Source organism: Malaclemys terrapin, chromosome 5, assembly GCF_027887155.1.
Source record: "Malaclemys terrapin pileata isolate rMalTer1 chromosome 5, rMalTer1.hap1, whole genome shotgun sequence".
Lineage (NCBI taxonomy): Eukaryota > Metazoa > Chordata > Testudines > Emydidae > Malaclemys > Malaclemys terrapin.
The window spans coordinates 80729525-80753461 of NC_071509.1; the positions used below are offsets into that span (position 1 = coordinate 80729525).

General features: G+C 42.8%; 1 protein-coding gene across 2 annotated transcripts in view; it reads left to right on the plus strand.

Moving 5' to 3' along the window:
• The window catches only part of PDGFC (platelet derived growth factor C), a 249474-nt gene extending 241088 nt beyond the window's left edge, over nucleotides 1-8386 (plus strand). For both annotated transcript variants that reach the window (XM_054030244.1, XM_054030243.1), the window contains 2 exons: nucleotides 5018-5235; nucleotides 6760-8386. In XM_054030244.1, the coding sequence (XP_053886219.1) occupies nucleotides 5018-5235; nucleotides 6760-6876 (335 nt within the window). In that variant the 3' untranslated portion in view covers nucleotides 6877-8386. The remainder of the gene's footprint in view (nucleotides 1-5017; nucleotides 5236-6759) is intronic.
• The last annotated feature ends 15551 nt before the right edge of the window (nucleotides 8387-23937 follow it).

A 23937-nucleotide genomic window follows, 5' to 3' on the forward strand; every position in this document is an offset into this window, starting at 1 on the left:
TCCTGGCTCTGCATATACTCCAGGACAATGCGCGTGGTGTTCATAGTGCTCATAATTGCCGCGGTGATCTGAGCGGGCGCCATGATCCCAGTGCTATGGCGTCTGGTCTGAAAAAAGGCGCGAAACTAGTATCTGACGGGCGGAGGGAGGGAGGGGCGAGTGACGACATGGCGTACAGGTACAGGGAATTAAAATCAACAAAGGTGGCTGTGCATCAGGGAGAAACACAAACAATTGTCACACAGAATGCCCCCCCCCCCCCAGATTGAACTCAAAACCCTGGGTTTAGCAGGCCATTGATTTCACGGAGGGAGGGGGAAGCAAATGAATACAGAACATATCTATTTTTTACATCTTAAGCTGGCAGACAACGGTGCAGCATGACTGATAGCCCTCGGCATCTTCTGGGTGCTTGGCAGAAAATACTGGGCACTTGGCAGAAAATAGCATACTACGACTGATAGCCATCATCGTCGAGACAGTTCGATAGGACTGAGCATGTCTGCCCAGGTGCCCATGATTGACAGCCACTGCAGTACGATGACGATGGATACCAGTTGTAATATACCATCTTCTACCAAAAGGCAAGGGGCTGCTGCTGTGTGCAGTGTAGCCCCACGTCTGCCAGCCCCACCTCTGCCAGCACCCAGATCGCCGATGGCGGCTACCAGTCATACTGCACCGTCTACTGCCAAAAGGCAATTAGCTGCTCCTGTGTAGCAATGCAGTACCACATCTGCCGGCACCCAGAGGACATATGGTGACGGTGAGCTGAGCTGAGCGGGCTCCATGCTTGGCATGGTATGTTTTCTGCACAGGTAACCCAGGTAAAAAAGCGCGAATCGATTGTCTGCCGTTGCTCTGATGGAGGGGGAGGTGCCTGACGACATGTACACAGAACCCCCCGCGACACTGTTTTGCATCACTGAGGCATTGGGATCTCAACCCAGAATTCCAATGGGCGGCGGAGACTGCGGGAACTGTGGGATAGCTACCCACAGTGCAACACTCCGGAAGTCGACGCTAGCCTCGGTACTGTGGACGTGGTCTGCTGACTTAATGCACTTAGAGCATTTTGTGTGGGGACACACACAATCGGCTGTATACAACCGATTTCTATAAAACCGGCTTCTATAAATTCGACCTAATTTCGTAGTGTAGACATACCCTTAGAAATTATCAGTTTCCCCATGCAACTGAGCCATTGGATTGTCTTCATATTGAAAGATGCCAGCAAATCGCCACTGTTGATCAATGCTAGGAGTTGACTACAGGGATTTCATTTGGAATTTTATACTTAGTTATTTCTAAAATGAACCATACCATCCCTTACATCCCTTTCATGTTTTACTAAATTTCCTTTGTCATATCTGTTATGGAGGAACCAGGACTACAGCTTTCTCAGATCTTTTCAGAGAAAATGATCAAATTTAGAGAGAAGATTCAACATCGATATCTTGTATTTATGGGAGATCTGACTAGTTCTCCTTCCACTGGGAAGGCCACAGCCTACAACACATCCTTATAGGCCATATATCACCACTCCCGAAGCTTATTTAAACCATCAAGGGTAGGAACCAAGAGGCAATCCCTGCTGAAAAACACTTGGGTTTCTGAAAACCCTCTATCCTGAGCCATCTGAACATCGATGCCGACTACTCTCAACAGAACCCAGATCCATCCATCCATTCATAGGATCTTTGAGGTCCCTCTTCAAAGTGGAAGTCTCATGGATTGGAGGCAACATACAGATTTCATCCATGACTTGTTTGCCTCCAGCATTAGCCACCAGGCACCCAAGTTCTGCATCCGATACCCAGACCCAGGATCCAGTATTCATCTAGCCTATTCCTTACCCCTTCCTTTACTCTCCTGAACTCTAGACCAGGGATTCTCAAACTGGGGGTCGGGACCCCTCAGGGGGTTGCGAGGTTCTTACATGGGGAGGGGTGTGTGAGCTGTCAGCCTCCACCCCAAACCCCGCTTTGCCTCCAGAGTTTATAATGGTGTTAAATATATAAACAAGTGTTTTTAATTTATGGGGGGGGGGCGCACTCAGAGGCTTGCTATGTGAAAGGAGTCACCAGTACAATAGTTTGAGAACCATTGCTCTAGACCATTCCACTAGAGCAGTAACCACTTCCGGGGCGGGGGTGGGGGGGGAATACATCTCCTTGGACAAGCTATGCTCAGTGGCCACATGATAGTATACATACACCTTCACCAAGCACATTGGTCCCTGCCGGATTTGAGTACTGAGTGCATAAAGCATTTCTCCCTTAGGAACACAAGGGTTGCTATTGCTGAGGAGAGGTTATCCAGTGCCAGCCTTCCCACCTTCCTCTTTAAACCTTTCTTTTCCTGTTTTTGATTCCCTCTCTGGCTGAGTGATTAGTTCTCACTCACTAAAGTTAGGGGTACTGTTAGTCAGAACCATCCCTCTATGACAGCGCCAGTCATGCCAAGAGAAAATCACATTTTCCTATGGGACAACACTGCTTTCTTGGGTGCCAGCTCTGGGATGAGACATTAGTGATTAAAAAAAAAAAAAACTACTTTGTTCTGAAAGTCATCTAAGTAAGCCTGCCTGCAGCTAGGTTAAAAACAAATCTCTTCGTCCTGGTTGGCACATCCAGGCTGATGGCCAGAAGAGGCAAGTGTACTCCATTTCTCTACACCTGTAGTGCCATGCCATGGCAAACAATATTACACTTTATTGTATTATTATTATTATTACAACATAATTTGTTTGCCTTCTCATCTTAGTCACAATGAGTACAAAATCCCATAACTGTATTTTAACCTTTAGATTGCAGGATTGTTATGGCGGGATCTGTGTCTTTCTTCACATGATGGTAGTGACTAATCCATTGTAGACACTATTGTAGTAATGATAGCAGCTTTATTTTACATTTAACGTGGTGGTTTTGAACATAGAAAATTCCCAATAGGACATCTTAGAACTGAAATGACTCTTTTAAAGTGGACAAAGGGTTACTTTCTCATACACTTTATCAATTTATCCCTCAGTTGGCCCAACCAGTTTATAGTTGCACTGTAGTACATGTTATTCACATATTTTAAAAGAAAAACAAAGTGTTAAGCCATCTCATCTTGGCATATAGGTGAAATAGCTGACTGTGTCCAGAAAACATAATATGGCCATGAGGATAGTGGTGGGGAAATTATATTTAGTCATTTGAAACCAGAGAACATCTTCCACTAAGAATACATGCAGATCAGTGTTTAACAAAAGCAGCAGGTAACCACTGATTAATAATACATACATTCTTTCTTCTGTTTTGTTCATTTTCAATTGTTACATTTTTAATTGGAACTGAAGTAATCTGTTCCAAGATTATTTTCTCCCTCTCTGAACCACTAGAAGGATTTCTTTGTTTTTACCAAATGTTAATATGAATTTATTTGTAGTATAAATGGGATGATTTGAGGTTGCTGTTTTTTTTCCCCAGGTTTCTATTATAGGTCCTCTGGAAAAGGGTTATTTTTAAATGTCAGGGCTAATATGTCTGAGATTTTTATTTCGGTATTTCCAAAAGCCATACTGGCATAGGTGTATACAAAGAGGAAAATTTAATGCTGCTAACCCAGCAGTGAAAAGAATCGCAGATACCATTACACATTGCATCTATTCCTCGGGAGGGAGGGGGGAGGAATCAGTCCAAATATCACAGGTCATTATAACCTCCTTTTCTGCCAGAAGCCAAATTACAGTGCTTTTCATCAAAGCCTGCACTAATAAAATGTGTTCAGTGTTCCACAAAACCAACCCTAGTTTTTTTCAAGAATGGCATTTTCCCCTTTGAAGGCCCATTAATTCTTGTCCATAGAATTAGGGGAACAAGAAGTATACTGCCCTATTTTTGGTATTTCCATACACTGTTCAGCCCTCAAGATGCTAACATTTTCATATGCTACAGTGGAACCTGTTTATAAGGAAACTGATATAGTGAAGTTCCATGTATGGTGGAGATGACTTAACTTGTTTTACCAAGTTTTGTACTTACTTCAATGTAACAGATTTAAAAGTTTGATTCAATGGAGGAATATTAATGAATTCTGCTTTGGTGACAGAGGGTGGGTAGTGGGAGAAGCAAGAATGAATGAATAAATAAATACAGTGCAAATGGCATGGAGAGAGGCAACAGAGGTTGACACAGACAGACTGATTATAAAAGGGACAAGGAGGGGACAAAAGAAAAATCTTAACACTCTTCTGAGAATTATTTTTTTTATTTTATAAGTCCCTCTCTTTCTCCCTCTGTGTATATATGTATAGTAAATATATATATACACATACACACACACACACACTGTATATAGGACATTCACTGATGTAAGCATAGATTTCCAGAAGTTCCATGATTAGGCCATAGTACAGCCTTTCCTTTAGCTAGAAAAATAGATTTTGTTTTCCCTTTCAATTGAATCTTCCTTGTTGAGGCATGCATTAAAAATATAGTGAAGACAACATTTGCACACTTTAACAAGTTTTACAAACTCAAAAAAAAAATTAAAAAAAAGATGTTTGCAAGATTCCTTAATTGCAGTGGTGTCCTTAGTTAATAATGAAGTAGAATAAAAATCCACAGACAGCTTTAGTATATTGCAGTTTAATTTAGTAGCTAAATCCTGTGTACAGGGTTTGAGAGGGAAATTACATTGGGGTTGAGGAGAGGGAGAATTCTGGGAATGTGGCCACACTAAGGCCATTATTGCAGCCTAGGAGCTGAAGTGCACTTTGCGTAAGTTCCACAATGGCAAAGCTCTCAGGCCCAGAACCCTAAAAGTATTTTAGCATCTCACTCCTACTGAAATGAACTCCCATGGAAATCAATGGGAGTTTAGACCCTTAAATACCATTGAGGATCTGGTCCGCAGGGCTCTGGAGGCTTTGGATTTGCACTCCTTAGGGAAGCTACAAGAGCATTCAAGTGTGTTTGTTTATTGATGGCATTTGAAAGACAAGTCACAGAAAGATATGTTTGCTCTTCAGTGGTGGATCTGAACCTTCTAAAGGAGGAGGTGCGACTCTACAGCTGTACTCCTCGCAACTTCTCAGTGTCATTGAGGGAGGAACTGAAGCGAACTGACACCATTTTCTGGCCACTATGTCTATTGGTTAAGCGTTGCGGTGGAAACTGTGCCTGCTGTCACCATACTTGCAATGAGTGCCAATGCGTCCCAACCAAAGTCACCAAAAAATACCACGAGGTACGTATCTCATTTTGTGTTTTTATATTTCAGACCAGAGAAAATCCATTCAAGGAACAATCTTTATTGTGAATGTGAATGCTGACCAGAACGCAGTTCATAGGATAAGGCTAATGTCACTGTACAGTGACACATTTGGAGGACACTTTCTCTTTTACTAAGAGTTAAAAAAAATCAGAGCCTGTGCTCTCACTCCATTCTCTGTGGAAAATATTACTGTTCTATTTCTGTTGTAAATTATTCCAAATGTTATTTTTTGAATAGAGGTTATTTTTGTAGACAAGAAGGGCTTTTACCCTGTGAAGTTACTGTGGACCGAAGAGCTCTACATTTGAAGAATTTATCTAAGTTGGGCAAAATGAGATTTTCTATTTTTAAAAACAAAAGTGAATTGAAACTGCTGTTTGTTCATGCTCAGTTTAACAAGCAACTGGGCCAGTTTGAAAGTTAGCATTTTACAGTTTTGTTGTTAATATGCAAAGCCTGAAGATATCCTCTAACATTCTTTTTAGAATGTAAAAGACAATAAACAACCTCTAGGTCATGTAAGATTTTTCCAGTGTCTGTAATTAATTGTAGACCTAAATATATCTGTTTAATATCTCTACCTATATTCTAAACTTGCAGGTGTATGGATTCAGTTTTTTTTAATTATAGTTTTTTTTAATTATATATATACACACACACACACATATATATATATAGATATAGATATAGATATACACACATATATTATTTTAATGGTACTGTATGATCCAATTGTAAAGAAACAGATTTGACTAGTGATAATTTTCTAAAGGGGAAAGGAAGGGGCATATGTAATACAGTGGCGTGAGTTAATTTACAGGTTATAACAAGTTACAACATCTGTGTTCTCATGTTACCACAGAAATTAGCTTTTTGTAGAAAAAAACCGCTTGACATAATGTGCAAGTTCATAAATATCACTGGACCATCTAAGATCAGATAAATTAGAGTATTAGATAAATATACAACAGTATACCTTTTAACGTATATTGTATAAGACTTATAAATAATTTATCATTTTAAAAAGCTATTAGATATTTTTAACTTCCTATAAAAATGTTCCATAGCTGTGAGTGGAAGAAACCTTTTTTATAAACTTCACATCACTGAATATCTATAGCTAAAGTCAATATTATTTTACCAGTACCATCTAATAATAATTAATTTTTAAGTCAACTATATAAGTAGTCCTTCCAACAAAAAAGAAAAAAAAAACCCACCCAAACCTCACTGCAGTAAGGTTTGCGTTGACCAAAGTAAATGTCTATCTAGCATATTAAATGTCTTAATCAAGTTTGTGGAAGGCTTGAGGTAAGGCCAAAACAAAGTAATATATATTAGCGAGCAGAATAAATGAATTAACTCAGTTGTGGAGTTGATTGAGTTTCCTTTAGTAGTTTCCCTGTCTTCTAGTTTACTACTTCCAGTGTACTGTAGATAATGAACAAGATGTTTAATGATTTACTTAAAAGCCTGGCTCCAATTGTCCTCTTTCAGGTTCTTCAGCTGAAGCCCAGGAGCGGTGTAAAGGGATTGCATAAATCATTGACAGATGTACCCCTGGAACACCATGAGGAGTGTGCCTGTGTCTGCAAAGGGAATACTGAAGGATAAATGTGGCTAAGTGTGCTTCTTTCTTTCAAAGTACATTCGATGGCTGATTCTGTTATGGGGCTTGTGCATTATCTCCTTCCGTAATCTCAGTTGTTTGCTTTGGGGATCTTCCATCTTCAGGATTTACAGTGAGTTCTAAAGAGAGAAGAAACCAAACTGGGATTATATGTTGTGTAAAAGCTCTGTCGCTTGGAGGCCCAGTCAAAGGATGGGAGAAAGGCATCAGTGAGGGATTACTAGAAGTATATATTATCATGTCCAGTTGGCTTGACATTACACGGATTTAAGAATTTAGTGTAAAAAATTGCAGTGTTCACACCACGAAGACTTCATTCTGCTGGCTGCCTTACTTCTACAGCTCCAATACATCTGGCCTGTGATTGACAACATCTGGAATCTGTCCTTCTGTACTCAACCCCTCCCACGTGCTCTAAATCAGAGTTCTAGGTCTTACAAACTTGCTTTAAAACAAACTGTCTTGTTCTGAATTAAACTTAATTTGTCTGATACTGGTAGGAAAGACTGGATTTTTCCACACCCACTATTAAAGCTCCTGCCTTTTAGAAAAGCTGACTGGACAATAAGCATGAGCTAAGGAGGCAAACATTGAAAAGAACAGTGGCTTTACTCTAATTACTATGGCCTATGACTTTTTATTTGTTTGTATTTTTTATCGTGTACATTTTTATACTCTCCTTTTGACAATATAACTATTTGCTTTTTCTAATCTTGTTAAATATATCTATTTTTACCAAAGGTATTTAATATTCTCTTTTATTACAACCTAGATCAACTATATTTTAGTTTTGTAAGACTTTAAAGCCAGAGGTATACAGTTGAAGGAACAGAGATGTGGTTACTGTGGCAAAGCATCTATTTCTACATTGTCTGGTGCTAGACAGTGGAACAAATCTGGGTTTACACATTTAAACAGAGTAATGACAAATGCAAAGATTATTAGTGTGGATGAAGCTCTAAGCTTGATGGCTCCATGATACTGAAAATATGAAAAACAGATGTTACTATAAATGATTACAGAAATAGCTATCAAAATCCCTCTATATACTGGCCTTTTGTCAAATAGGAAAAAAATAATCAGGTATATATAGACCCATTCTGGCTTGTTTTATTGTTTAATTTCTTTGAAGTAGAAAGGTCTACAACAGCATGAGAAGAGAAGTTCAATGGCTTGTTGCCTTCATGAAACTGTGTTCATAGAAAGGCAGCCATATTTATTGCTTCAGGTGTATGGTTTTTCTTTTATGGTTATGTCCATTTAAAAGCAGTTGACTCCCAAGATTTTAACTCTATTCAGTACAGTTTTATGAATTATGCTTTTGTTTATGTACAGTATATCATTTAACCAGTACACGTATCCCATCCTATGCAAATTGGAAAGAAAACAGTAAAGTATTTTGCTTGTAAAATGCTTTAACATTATGCCTAGTTTATATTTTGACTATTGGATTTACAGATTGTAACAAAGCACCAAATAAAGTCATAATGCTAATTTTGGGAGAAAAAATGTCTGTGTGGTTATGTATTGGATGTTTGGTCTATATTAAATAAAAACAAACCTGAAATGTATTTGCCAGAATGAAAATCAATTAGAGAAATGCAAGTCTTCTGTACAGTAACTGTAAGAGAGAAATCTACATTTCCTAGCTTTTGAGATCTTGAATTTGCAAACTTAATGTTCTTTTAACACTTTTGTGTTTAGTTTCCCAGATTTAAAAGAAAAAAAAAACCTGAAAAAAAATCCCATCATATAACATTATACAGGCACCACATGGCTTATCAGCAGGGCTGGAACCTTTAGATACACTCCACTGACCTTTGGCACCAAATGCAGTAATAGGTTACCATTCTCTATGTGGACCAGGATATGAATGATGACACTCAGGAATCTCAGGTTCCATTCCAGGTTTGGAGGGGTAGCAGGTTCTAGTGGTCACAAACTGTTTGACCCCTAACCTGATCTTTCCCTGTCCCCTTGAGCCTGACCTTGGCCTATTTCTGTCTCTCCCTGCAATCATCTCCCTGCCTTATTGTCCCAGTCTATCTCCCTTTTCCAGGAAGAGTCTGCACACTCCTGGCCATCTCATCCCATTCTTCTCCCCCACTTTGACTTCCAGTCCCAATCTCCCTTTTCTGAGCCTTTCCCTCCACCCACCCCCAGTTCATTGAGTCTGTATCCTTGCCCAGCCAGTCCATCTTCCATCCTCCATCCCCTCAGCTCCTCATCTGCTCTCACTCTGCCAGGCCTCAATAGCTAGGAGAATCAGTTGCAGGAAAATCCTGTTCCATCTCTGCAGGGTGCAGGGTCTCTCTTGTGGGGGTGGGGTGTTCATGTGCAGTCTAGTTGACACTTAAAGATGTGTGAGGGGATGGAGCATGCTCAGTGCAAACTGAATATTCAGAAAATTTAGCTGCCATACTCCAAAGTCTTTACTGAACATGTGTGACCTGAAATTTTTCAAAGACTTATACCTAGGCCAAATTTGGAAAACATACTACTGTACTGTATAGGGTTACCATTCGTCCGGATTTACCCGGACATGTCCTCCTTTTGTGTGCTAAAAATAGCGTCCGGGGGGAATTTGTAAAGCACTCACAATGTCCGGGATTAGCAGAGCGAGCGGCTGGGAGGGCTGCAGGGAAGTCCCGGGCTGGACTCAGGAGCAGCTGTAGAGGAGCCGGATCCGCCCTGCATTCTGAGCCGGCAGCTCCCTTGCAGCCCAGTCCAGCAGCACTGTGCAGGGCCAGACCGGGTTTTGTTGTGCAGGGCCAGACCGGGTTTTGTTGTGCTGGGGAGCTCAGCCACGTGTCCGGCTCGGCTGCACAGAGCCCAACACTCTGTTCTGAGCAGCAGGGTAAGGGGGACCGGGGGCAGGAAGGTTCTGGAGGTGGCAGTCAAGAAACGGGGGGGGCTTTTTGGGGGGAGTGGAGAAAGTTTTGGGCAGTCAGGGTACAGGTAGGGGGTAGGGTCCTGGGGGGCAGTTGGGGGGGGGTCTTAGGAGGGGGCAGTTAGGGGACAAGGAACAGGGAGTCTTAGGTAGGGGGTGGGGTTCTGGAGGGCAGTTAGGAGCAGGGGTCCCAGGAGGGGGCAGTCAGGGGACAAGGAGCAGGGGGGGGTGTTTGGGAGTTCTGGGGGGGGCTGTCAGGTGGCAGGGATGGGGAGATGGATCGGAGCAGTCAGGGGACAGGGAGCAGAGGGGTTTAGATGGGTTGGGAGTTCTGGGGAGGGGGTGGGGAGTGGTTGGATGGGGCGTGGGAGTCCCAGGGGTCTGTCTGGGGGTGGGGGTGGGGATAAGGGTTGGGGCAGTCAGGGGACAAGAGGCAGGGAGGCTTAGATAGGGAGTGGAGTCCTGGGGGGCAGTTAGGGGCAGGGGTCCCAGGAGGGGGCAGTCAGGGGACAAGGAGCAGGGGGGGAGTGTTTGGGAGTTCTGGGGGGGCCTGTCAGGTGGCAGGGGTGGGGAGATGGATCGGAGCAGTCAGGGGACAGGGAGCAGAGGGGTTTAGATGGGTTGGGAGTTCTGGGGAGGGAGTGGGGAGTGGTTGGATGGGGCGTGGGAGTCCCAGGGGTCTGTCTGGGGGTGGGGGTGTGGATAAGGGTTGGGGCAGTCAGGGGACAAGAGGCAGGGAGGCTTAGATAGGGAGTGGAGTCCTGGGGGGCAGTTAGGAGCAGGGGTCCCAGGAGGGGGCAGTCAGGGGACAAGGAGCAGGGGGGGAGTGTTTGGGAGTTCTGGGGGGGGCTGTCAGGTGGCAGGGGTGGGGAGATGGATCGGAGCAGTCAGGGGACAGGGAGCAGAGGGGTTTAGATGGGTTGGGAGTTCGGGGGGGGCTGTCAGGGGGTGGGGAGTGGTTGGATGGGGCGTGGGAGTCCCAGGGGTCTGTCTGGGGGTGGGGGTGTGGATAAGGGTTGGGGCAGTCAGGGGACAAGAGGCAGGGAGGCTTAGATAGGGAGTGGAGTCCTGGGGGGCAGTTAGGGGCAGGGGTCCCAGGAGGGGGCAGTCAGGGGACAAGGAACGGGGGGAGGGTTGGGGGTTCTGGGGGGGCGGGAAGTGGGAGGGGCAGGGGCGGGGCTAGGGCGGGGCTCCTCCCGTCCTCTTTTTTTCTTGCTGAAATATGGTAACCCTAGTACTGTACTATGAGATATTAAGGATACAGTGTCAGATTCTCCTAGGTTAGATCTCAACCTCAGTGTTACTAGGGTGTGGGATTATGCATATTAATATTCTGATAGCATATATCTTGACTATTAGTTGCATTCATTCCACTTATTTTCAATATATTTTTATTCAGAACTATAAACACTGAATAAAGATTCTTGGATTAGCTATTAGCTAACTGAAAACCCATTGTAGAAATAATCATCAACCTTTAATTAGATGTGAGTAAAAATATGATACAGGGAAACAAGAGCTTTATTTATAATACTGAAAGATGCTTAAAGTAAAAAAACAGGAAAATCTTAATCATTAGGCACCAAGCAGAATATTAAATTGTTCTAATGGGCTAAATTTTACTCTCATTTCCATCCTGCAACTCTTGTGGAGTCAGTGGTGGGTTGCTTGAGCAGGATTTGGCCCAATAGGTCTGGTTTTTGGAAGCAGGTGCCCACCTAGTAGTAGTGATACATGGTATTCTGAGCAAAGGCTGTTATCAGCACAAATAGGATTTTCAGGCTCGAAAGGCTTGTTGTAGCCCATCCCATCCCCTAGAACTAGAACGGACCTTGAAAGGTCATTGAGTCCAGCCCCCTGCCTTCACTAGCAGGACCAAGTACTGATTTTGCCCCAGATCCCCAAGTGGCCCCCTCAAGGATTGAACTCACAACCATGCGTTTAGCAGGCTAATGCTCAAGCCACTGAGCTATCCCTCCCCTGATCAGTGTTGTTTATACTATAATATATTGCATACAGGATAAGAACTAGTGAATTTTTGCATTATGCATGTTTTCAAAGTTGCACCAGCCATCTGTTTTAGTGCAAGTAACTTTGAATGGAGTATTTTGCATCCACTTTGCGCTAATGGGCATTTCTATATCCTGTATTGGACAATAAACAGACTCAAAGAAAACAGGCTGTGCTTGGAAAGCTGCAGGAAGAAATATTGTGAAGGTTTTGCAGTTTCATTACAAATTTACAAGTTGTAGACATCCATCACAGAAGTAGTAAGTTTTTATGAGAGATATGAGTAAAATGAAAGCATAGACACAAATACAACATTTGTAATATGTATAGAATCACTGATTTATTGGGAAACTACAAGTACCAACTCCGGCCCACAGAAATAAGACTGAAGAGCCTACTAACCCTTGCCAAGTCAGATTAACAACAGACAACAATTTAACACTAAAATAAAAATATAGCACCATCTAATAGTGGAGGTGCTGTCTCCAAACTACAACCCATGGGCCACATCCGGTCCGCAGGACCCTCCTGCCCGGCTCCTGAGCTCCTGCCTCGGGAGGCTCGCCCCCAGCCCCTCCCCTGCTGTCCCCACTCGCTTGCAGCCTCAGCTTACTCACTCAGCCACCGGCGCAATCATCTGGGCAGTGGGGGCTCTGAGCTCCTGGGGCAGCGCAGCTGTAGAGCCCAGCCTGACCTGGTCTCTGTGCTGCATGGTGGCGGTGGCAGCGTGGCCCGGCTCCAGCTGGGCGGTGCAGCTGTAGCGCCGCCAGCCATCGCTCCAGGCAGTGCAGTAAGGGGAGCAGGGGAGGTTGGATAGAGGGCAGGGAAGTTTGGGGTGGTGGTCGGGGGGGAAACGGGGTTGAATGGGGGCAGGGGTCCCGAGGGGAAGTCAGGAGGGGTGGTTGGATAGGGCAGCAGGGGGCAGTCAGGGGCAGGGGTTCTGGGGCAGTCAGGGGACAGGGAGAAGGGGTGGTTGGATGGGGCAGGGGTCCCAGGGGGCTGTCAGGAATGAGAAGAGGGGTTGGATGGGGTGGTAGGGGTCTGGGGGCAGTCAGGGGACAGGGAGCGGGGGTGTGTGGATGGGGCAGGGGTCCCAGAGAGGCCGTCAGAATGGGGGGGTTGGATGGGGCAGGAGTCCCGAGGGGGGGGGCAGATAGGAGGTGGGGGCCAGGCCACGACCCCCTACCCTAACCGGCCCTCCATATAATTTACGAAACCTCATGTGGCCCTCCGGCCAACAAGTTTGCCCGCCCCTGGTCAACACTAAACATTACAATATTTAGTCACTGGTAAAATGATAGATGGCCAGGTTTCTATGATGTTCCTGCTAGCTTTGTCAAAATTAGGAGTGTGTCTTATCTTGGATTAAAATGCTGGGACATCTGGTCAGTCTAAAATGCTTCCTGTCATCTGCTCTAACCCCTGTGACTGTGTGCAATTCACACAGCAATGGCTTCAGGAGCTATGTTTCAGCCATTTCCCTGCTCCAGATTATGTACTTTTTCTCAGTTGATCAGCACAAGAACAGAAGTCAACCCTGATTTGATTTACAGCCATGAGATGCAAATTGCAACACCACCACTACTGCAGCAATGGCTCCTAGCCTGCTACTCAGCATGGGACTGTGAGCCCTCTGGCTTTGTTATTGCAAGAAAGGGGATACAGGCAGGAGTTAGAAATAATGTAGGCTTTGAAACTAAGGGAGGTAAAGAACAGAGGGAGCAGGGCATGTATGGGAGGCAGTATTAAAAAAAGGTGAGGGCAGGAGAAAAATAATGCAGGTACGAACATGAGAAGGGTAAATTAATAAACTCTTTGGAGCAGGCTTAGTTTCTGGGTACTTGTACAGTGATTAGTCCTTATTAGGTTCCCTCAGTGCTATAACTATACAAATAGGAAATGATGAACATGGTGAATGGTAAGAACCACTGAGGGGAAAAAAAATCAACTAGTGCTACTCTTCTTGTTTGGACACATTGTTATTCACTAACATTAGTCTTACTTTAAATATTGTAACTGAGCTGCTTCTAAAGATATTGATTGTAGTGGGTTATGTAATTGTCTTTAAACAAAAAACCCTACTGTACTTTGACAATCACCCATAATGCCCTTCTTGCTTTACTTAATATAAATACTCCCCCCCCCCTTTAAACCAGGAGTAGGCAACCTATGGCATGCGTGCCGAAGGCATCATGCAAGCTGATTTTCAGTGGCACTCACACTGCCCGGGTCCTGGCAACTGGACCAGGGGGCTCTGCATTTTAATTTAATTTTAAATGAAGCTTCTTAAACATTTTAAAAACCTTATTTACTGTACATACAACACTAGTTTAGTTATACATTATAGACTTATAGAAAGAGACCTAAAAACATTAAAATGTATTATTGACACGCAAAACTTTACATTAGAGTGAATAAATGAAGACTCGGCACACCACTTTTGAAAGGCTGCCGACCCCTGCTTTAAACCATGGAGTAGTTTATTTATTTCTGAAGATTGTCTCTGTAAAATGAAATGTGACAGTAAGATAACATTAAAAAAATATTTGTTGCTGTCACAGGGCAGACCAAAGATTTTTTTGTATATCTAAATCAACATCTAACATTCAAGCAATAGTCTTATGATTGTCATCTAAATAGTATTGCTTGTGCCTTATTTCAAAAGTTAAATCTTGTCATAGTGTAATCTAGCTGTTAATCTTTAATCAGTAATAATATAAACAGTGTTTTCACTTCTGGTTTTGCAGGGCTCCATTGAAGCTGAATCACTATGTAACAATATGCTATGTGGGCAGAGGTTGAAAACTGACAAACTGGGTAAAAAGTCTATGAATTATTCATTGAAGTGGCACTGCTAGGCTTTGTTTTAGGGTTTTTCAAGCTGAGAGTTGCTGAATTACAATAGCATAATGACAGGTTTCAGAGTAGCAGCCGTGTTAGTCTTTATCCGCAAAAAGAACAGGAGTACTTGTGGCACCTTAGAGACTAACAAATTTATTAGAGCATAAGCTTTCGTGGACTACAGCCCACTTCTTCGTATGCATAGAAGAAGTGGGCTGTAGTCCACGAAAGCTTATGCTCTAATAAATTTGTTAGTCTCTAAGGTGCCACAAGTACTCCTGTTCTTTTTACAATAGCATAGGTATTTGCATGAGAGTAAAGTAGGAAGAGGTGGCTAAATAAGTATGTTTCTAATTGGCCCAATTAATTGAAACAGCTGAACTAAAGCAGCTACTGTAGGTAGCCAAGGTCAAAACACTGTAGGCAGTACAGGGAGGGTTCTACCATGAATCACTTCAGAAGCCTTACAATAAAAGTAAGCCAACCCCATGAGGAAAAAAATGGTGCCCGAGAGCCATGCTGTGCATTGTTCTATGGATACTATGAGCATTTACTTTTCTGGAACTCTGCATCAGTCACTTCAGTGCATGAGTGATGGGTAGCACAAAAGTATTTTTACTGAGAGCTTTCATTCCTACTCGCTCCCAATTGCCCTAGTTCTTGCTTTGCCTTGCTGCAGTTATGGAAGCAAATGTTGGCATTTATTGATTGTTTGGTCCCTCTGGGTATCAATGTATTACAATCAAGTTTTAACTGCAGTGCAAACAACTAGTAAGAGACAGTCCCTGCCCCAAAGAGCCCACAGTCTTACAAGATTACACTCTCTCCTTTCCATCTGAAAAGAAGATTTGTGGCTCATGAATCAGAGTGTGGATGAACAAAGAAAGTTGGGCAAGAAGTGTTTATCATGCAGAGTCACTATATCTAACACCTACTGAGTCTTTGTTTGGGGTACCCTGAGGATTCTCAACAGTGATGGAGGACCATATCAAAGATAAGTTTTACTCTTTGGCATTCAGCCACTAGCTGCTTAAAATCAACTTGTGTTGAATGCACCATGTCTACAGAAAAAGGAAAAAAAAAACCCTCAGGATCTTTTGTCGAAGCAAATGCTTCCACCAGCTTTAATTAATGGCTTGGTCTCTCTGCACAAAGGCTTTATATCAGGATTTCAAGCTTCTTCAAAACCAGTCTCTTCCACTTAGGCATATTAGCTAGTCTAATTATTTTAAGAATACTTGTTACTCCACCACCCAAGAGTCAGTCTGTTTCCATTAGCTCAATCTTCTTCAGATCAGGGAGTTGTTCAGAGTCTGAGAAAGCCACAAAGAGCTGCTCTCCCTTGGAACACTCCCCAGACCTCCTCATTTCCATTCCCTCCCCTGAGCACTTCTCCCCCACAGCCCTTCTAGTCCACCAATCCTGTTGATGACACTCCAGAAAAACCCCACCTTGTTCCCACCAAAATCCCAGAGGAAAATTGTAACTCCTCAGATTGGAATAGTTCAGCTTAAATAGGACAAAGCTGTTTAGAGAGAAGCCTGCCTCTTTGCTCATTGCTTCAATAGAACATCCCCTTGCTGCTGAAGAAAAGGCAGCTGATTATTATATTCCTTCATCTTTCAGTCAATACCTTAACACCTGGGGAGCACTAAATTTGCCTTCTCTGCTTGTTCAGGTAAGCTCTGCCACCCTCAGCTGTTAAGAAAAAAAAACCTTCAGGCACTGCAGTAGGAATGTCAGTGGCCAGAGGTCTGAGCAAGCCTTCTCTCCCCACCAAAAGGGAGAAAGTCTACAACCCCAGAAGTGCAATTACAGTGATCTTCATGAATTTTCCATATATGAGGCTTCACAGCCTCATGTTCACAGAATTGATGCAGTTGTCATTGGTAACTGCTAGCCTTTAACCTAGAGGTACTGAGTGAAATTTCCAAAAGTGCCTAAGGCCAAATTTTAGAAGTATTTAGGCATCTAAAGATGCAGACAGGCACTCTTGAAAAATCCCACTAGGTGCCTAGGTATCTAACTCACATTGTTTGGTCTTGACCTGTTTCTGGGTTAATCCTCTTTCCCATCAGCCAGCTTGTTGTTTTTTTATAGCAACAATCATGGTCACAATAGCTTTCATTGTATTCATGCCTCCCAGCATGAGTGGAGTCTTTATTTTGTTTACATTCTCTCATTGATATTACCTGCAATAGTGGTAAGCAATATAGAAATGACAAATAAGTTATTTCAATATCTTAAATGAAGGCTATCATAAGCATATAATATCTGCTAAAGGAAGAAAATTGAATTTTGCCAATAAAGCAGGTGAACTAATGGAAAAAATTTTAAGTAGCTCAGATTTTCCAAAATATGTGTGGAAAGTCATCATGTTGCCTGCATGTGCTCTGTATTTATGGATATGGAAAATTCTTTTTTGTCACAAGCTGTAACAGATGTGCACTGTATTTGAATGTAAATAAGTCCCTATAATTTACACATACATTCCTGCATGTACCCATTTGTGTACTATGGACTTAGTTTCCTTTTAAATAACCCTAGTTATTTAAAAGTAATTTAGCTCTAGGTTTTTTATTTAAAGGGTTATTTTCAATTATGTCTTCAAATTTGCAACAAAGTTGCATATAAAACCAGCAGACAAAGAGGGTACCACTGAGGTCCTCAACAGTGATGACTATGTGAACAAGGTCAGCCCACAACTCCCCAACACCACCTGCTCTAAAGAACTCCAAAACACCATACCACAATTCATCTAAGATTTTAAGGATATCAAATCCTTCTCCAGACAGCTCCAAGAGAAACCTCTACAACCTCATCCCCACACAAACCCACTCCAGGGACTTCTACATGCTTCCTATGATACACAAACAAGGGAACCCAGGCAGACCAATCATATCTGCCCAGGACATTCCTACAGAAGGAACATCAGTACTCTTAGAAATCATCCTTGAAGCACTCACCACATAAAGGGCTAGTTTCCCTCAGGTCACTGATGACTTCCTCTAGAAACTCTGCAACATTACCAACCTCTCTCAGAACATCATCCTTGCCACCATAGCCTCTCTATACCTCAACATCCCTCCTGAGAATAGTATTGTTGCCTGTCTCATATCTAAAAAACAAGGCATCCACCCCAAACACATTGCCAAACTCATCCATTTCATCCTCACCCTTAAAAACAATTTTACATTCAAACACTTTGTCCAGATCAAAGGCACTAGGATAGCTCCTCAACATGGAAACCTCTTCAGAGGCGACTTTGAAGAAGAATTTCTGGACAAATGTGCCACAAAACCCAATGATCTACGTCAGTGATATTTTCATCCTCTGGACAGATGACCTAAACTCCGTCATAGATTTCCACCACAACTTCAACCACCACCATGCATCCATCCATCCAACTCTTTCTAGAACACTCCCACACCAGCATCAGCTTCCTGGACACCACCATCAGTTTCAGCAATGGAACCCTACAGATAACTATACACAAGAAAACCACAGATCACCACACTTACTTTCATTGATCCAAAACTCACCCCAAACATACCAAGAAATCTGTTATCTACAGCCAGGCACTCATACCACAGAACATACTGCAAGGAGAAACTGTGGGATACACACCTTAACACACTTAAAAGTGGCTTCACCAAACAAGGGACTTTCCAGAGATCACATCATGGAACAGAGCCCCTCAAATACCTCAACAGAACATAGTTCAATATGGGTGGGGGGGAAGAAACCATTTGACTGCATATCCCTAGTTGTCACCTACCACCCCCCACTGGAACACATACAGGGTATCATTAAATTACAACCCATATTAAATTACAACCCAATATCCTGAACAATCTTTCCCGAGTGCCCTCTTTTGGCCTTCAAACCATGCCTCCCCAAAACCTTTAAGTTCTTCTTCAGAAATAAGCTCCCACAGACCAGGACACTCTAACACAAAGCAGCACCAGACCCTGCCAAAACAGATGCAATATCTTCCCTCCCCCGGCCTCCCACCTACCCACACACAAAAACCTTTCAAGATCCATCGGTCCTACACATGCCCATCACAACATACGATGTACCTCATCCAGTGCACTCAGTGCCCCAACATCAATTACACTGATGAAATGAGATAGTTCATTTGAGAGCATATTGACTCACACAGAATAGTGATAAGACAAAAAAAAAAAAAAAAGATATCACCTATGGGTGAACACTTACAAAACGATCACTCCGTATCTGACCTCTGTCCTCATCCTTAAAGAAAACCTGCACAACGCCTTCCAAAGAAGATACTGGGAGCTTAAGTTCATAGTTTTGCTAGACACTAAAAATCATAGACTTGATACTAGATTTATGGTTTATTAGCCCTTTTTTTGGTCCTTTGACTGCAGAGGGATTAATTGGCCACTTTACCTTGAATGGTCTTTAACCATGTGTTAACTGCTTATAAGTTATCTGTTCCATCTTGTATTTAGCTGTGACACTGAGTACCTTTCCCATACCTGAAAAAGAGCTCTGTAAGTTTGAAAGCTTGTCTTGTTCACCAACAAGTTGATTAATTAATTAATTAATTAATTAAAAAAATTACCTCACCCATCTTGATTCTCAATATCCTGGGACAAACCTAGCTACAACATAACTGTAGAAGAGACATTCACGTTTAAAATGGGTGATTAGCATTTCTTGCCTTAACAGAAAAATTCTAAACAATCTTACAGCCTTTACTCATGTGAGTAACAATTAGTCCTTCATACAGCACTAGTGCTGTGCTGTTGAAGCCAGTGAAAATGGGGAGCTCTTAATATACAAGCACATGCACAATAATCATAATAATAGAGCAATGCAAAAAGACAAACATACAAGTGACTGAGCCACACACGTGGCTTTGAACTGCTCTGGTGTTCGGGAGATAAGTGGCAAACTTTCAGTGACTTCTTTGTAGGGGGAGGAAAAGCAAATGAAATAAATTTCAACTTTTTTTTTGTTAACAATAAAGTTAATTCAATAATAACAATACAAAAACCCAAGATATTGTCTGCTTGTAGAGACTATCCCAGACTAACTCCTTTCCTCAGACTTTGCTGCTCATAGAGCACTTTTCCTTTAAGGCCAGTCTGTCCAAGACCCTAACTTCCTGTCCCCAAGGGTTGTTCCCACCTTCCTTATATTCAGGTTGGGGGTCTAATGAGCGACACATGCCCCAGTAAGTCAGCACTGCACTTAGGCCTGGTCTACACTACGGGTTTAGGTCGACTTTAGCAGCGTTAAATTGAATTAAGCCTGGACACGTCCACACAACGAAGCCCTTTCTTTCGACTTAAAGGGCCCTTTAAACCGGTTTCTTTACACCACCTTCGATGAGGGGATTAGCGATAAAATCGGCCTTTGCGGGTCGGAATTGGGGTAGTGTGGATGGAATTCGACGTTATTGGCCTCCGGGAGCTATCCCACAGTGCTTCATTGTGACCGCTCTGGACAGCACTCTCAACTCAGATGCACTGACCAGGTAGACAGGAAAAGACCCGCGAACGTTTGAATTTCATTTCCTGTTTGCTAGTATCTGATGGACCAGGGGAAGGAGGGAGGGCGGGAGGGAGGGCGGGCCGAGTGACGACATGGCGTACAGGTACAGGGAATTAAAATCAAGAACGGTGGCTGTGCATCAGGGAGAAACACAAACAACTGACACACAGAATGGTCCCCCCCAAAGATTAAACTGAAAACCCTGGGTTTAGCAGGCCGTTGATTTGACGGAGGGAGGGGGAAGCAAATGAATACAAAGCAAATCTATTTTTTACATCTTAAGACGACGGTGTAGCGTGACTGATAGCCCTCGGCATCTTTCTGGGTGCTTGGCAGCAAATACTGGGTGCTTGGCAATTAGTGTATTATGATGGCCTTCAGGCCTATTGCACAATCTGCTGCTCAGGGAAGATTCTGCTAATGTGCGATGACCCAACTTGTAATAGGACGGTTACCAGTCGTAATACACCATCTACTGCCAAAAGGCAAGGGGCTGGTGCAATGCAGCCCTACAGCTGCCAGCCCCACAGCTGCCAGCACCCAGATCGCCGATGAAGGCTACCAGTCTACTGCACCGTCTACCGCCAAAAGGCAGTTAGCTGCTGCTGCTGTGTAGCAATGCAGTCCCACGTCTGCTGGCACACAGATGACATATGGTGACGGGGAGCTGAGCGGGCTCCATGCTTGCCGTGGTATGTTGTCTGCACAGGTAACCCAGGTAAAAAGGCGCGAATCTATTGTCTGCCGTTGCTGTGACGAAGGGGGAGGGGCCTGATGACATGTACCCAGAACCTCCCGCGACACTGTTTTGCATCATCCGGGCATTGGGATCTCAACCCAGAATTCCAATGGGCGGCGGAGACTGCGGGAACTGTGGGATAGCTGTGGGATAGCTACCCATAGTGCAATGCTCCGGAAGTCGACGCTAGCCTCGGTACTGTGGACGCGGTCCGCCGACTAGAGCACTTAGAGCATTTTATGTGGGGACACACACAATCGGCTGTATACAACCGATTTCTATAAAACCGGCTTCTATAAATTCGAACTAATTTCGTAGTGTAGACATACCCTTAGTTACCCTGCAGACATCCAATGCCTATTAAAAGGATGGGGCAGCAGGAAACCCTGCCTCCTGGTTTCACTGCACTGTGCTTTGGTGGTGGCCTGAGGTACACTTGGGCCTTGTAAATCTCATAGGTCTGGCATCAAAAACAAACCAACCCTAAGTCAAGCCTTCTGAGAGAGAAGGGTGAAGGAGGTGGTATGGGCTTGTGCCATACATAGCTAAGAGTCTCACCAGGCCCTTCATGTAGATGCTGCATACCTCAATGCTTGTGGGGTGATCTGATAGGATTATAGGGCGCTGGTGCATACAAGATAATAAAATGCACTGCTTATATAAGTGAATTGCCCTGAGGCTGACCAGAAGTTAGTGATTTTAAGCTTTGGTTGCACTCCTTCCCCACAATTTTAGTTGAGGATGATCTGTTTTTACCTCTGATATAATCTATGGGGCTCTTCCTGGCATATGATAAATCCGCTTCACTGGCAGGAGAAAGGTAGGCAAAGGACTCTTTGAATCCTGGATTTTAAAATGTAGCCAGGATGTACTCCTCCAATTCTATAACATCATCTTGTGTGTGAGGGTCCTCTTTCACTATGACTAGTGTACTGCCTTCCCCCTGCAGTGAAAACAAGGTGGCAGATCTGCCTGAAATGGACCCTCTCCGCACTTACTTGACCTCCTTAAAATGGTAAGTAGTAAGTCAATGTCTTCATATTTCTGTAAGTGATTCAAGTATATGAAATGCTATTAATGCACTCCAGAGAGGGGAAATGAGGCACAAAGCCTGCAAGTGAGAAGCCACCCTGCTGGTGCCCCTTTTTGTAGTATCTTTGAGCTTTTGTAAATGTCTCAGATCACATGCCTAATATTATAGGCAAACATTAGTGCAATAATACATTTGAGAACTATAGCTCTCTCATGCCTGTTGTTTAAACGGAGTACTGAATTCATCCAAAGATTTATACAGTGCACAATGCACAATGCTCTGTGTTGTGTGGTAAAGTTATAGGGTTACATCAGGACAGTTATAGACATGATTGTGGAGAGGACAGCATGGAGACACATCACCCTAGGAAGAGCAGTGAGGTGACAACTTCAGGAAGGCACAATCTCTCCATGTTCTGCTTCTTCCACAACTGGTTTCATCCATGGGCTAGAGCAGACGGTACTTCACCCAGCCCCTTTTACAGCATCCTGCTCCCTTGGGAGGAAGCACTAGTGAGTAGTCCCAGTGCTCCCCAAATCACAGGGAGTGCAGTGACCACAAATGTGAATGGCCCATAACTAGAAAGCCTATTCACACCTGAGGAAGAGCTCTTTGAAGCTCAAAATCTTGTCCCTTCCACCAAAAGATTACCTCCCTTACCTTGTCTCTCTCACTCTGGATTGGTCAGTTATAATGAGACTCATAGCAACCCCAGAAAGTTTAAGTAGATACAGGGCCAACTGTACAAGTTAGTAGAGATACGATATGGATTAAATGCTCACCATGTTTAACAGATTAGTGATTTTGATAAAACATATTATTTGTATGTTGAATTTCCTCTAATATACCTAAGCACACATCTACGCCTAACCAGATTTACTATTTTACCCAAAGATCAAGAGGAGAGAAATTTGCTGAAGATCAAAGAAATACCTTTAACAGAATGAATGGAGCATTAAAATATAGCATAAGCAGTTCAGTAAAAGTGATAATGTCCTATATGAACAGGCTGTTTTATTTACTGGTGTTCAATTATTATAAAAATAATTGATTCTTAAACTGTATCCAAAGCCATATTTTGTGGAAGATTTCTACAAAAATCTGCTGTAGCAGACAGATATATGTTTTCCTTCCATAAGTCTAATTCTATAGATGGGTGTAGTTTTCATATGAGTAATACTTCTTTTCCTGCTTCTAATTTATTTAATAGTTGAGATAAGAGAACCTTAACAATTAGTTTTTTTAAACCAATGACAACTATAATCTAGCTAGCAATATTAAAGGACTGCAATATAAACTTGCAAGTGCAGTCGTATCTAAACAGATGAGCTGTAAAAACCTCAAAGAAAATGAGACAATGATTCTAACCACAATGGAAAACAAGCCTTGGCTGTGAAGAATTCCTTTCAGAAACCTTGGCCATTTTACTTTTCCAGTAATTCAGCAACATGTCATGTTAATGCCAAGGTAATCTAGGTCTTTCGGTACTTGTAAAAGTAAGGAATAATAAATGTATTATGGCCTTGTTGATTTATCCCTATTCAGTTTGTGGAGCTGAACCAGAGAAACCAACCCAGCCCAAGAAAAAGCATAAATTCTACAACTTTTTAAACCATTTCAAATAAGATTCTTTAAATAAGATTCCCCCTCCCCCCCAGAAAAGCTGTATTTACATCCTAACTCTGGGAGATAATTCATAATCCTGCTCTAGCTGAAGTTAAGACACAAAAAGTCAAATATTTCCTTATGTCATGAAAATTGTGTTTGAGTGTTAAATTGCCTTGTAATGTGTGTGATCAGATAGTTGACAAACTTTTCAGTTTCACCTTCCCTGGACTTCTGAAGCAGTTCCTATCTGCTTTGTGAATCATTACTTTAGAGTTAAAAAAGTAAAGATAAGAATGTGAAATTATCAGATGTTATGTGATAGGAAAAGGTCTTTATCTGGAACAATATCCTGTGTGAAATCACACCTTTATTTTTCCAAGTAGGATCAAGTTTCTAGT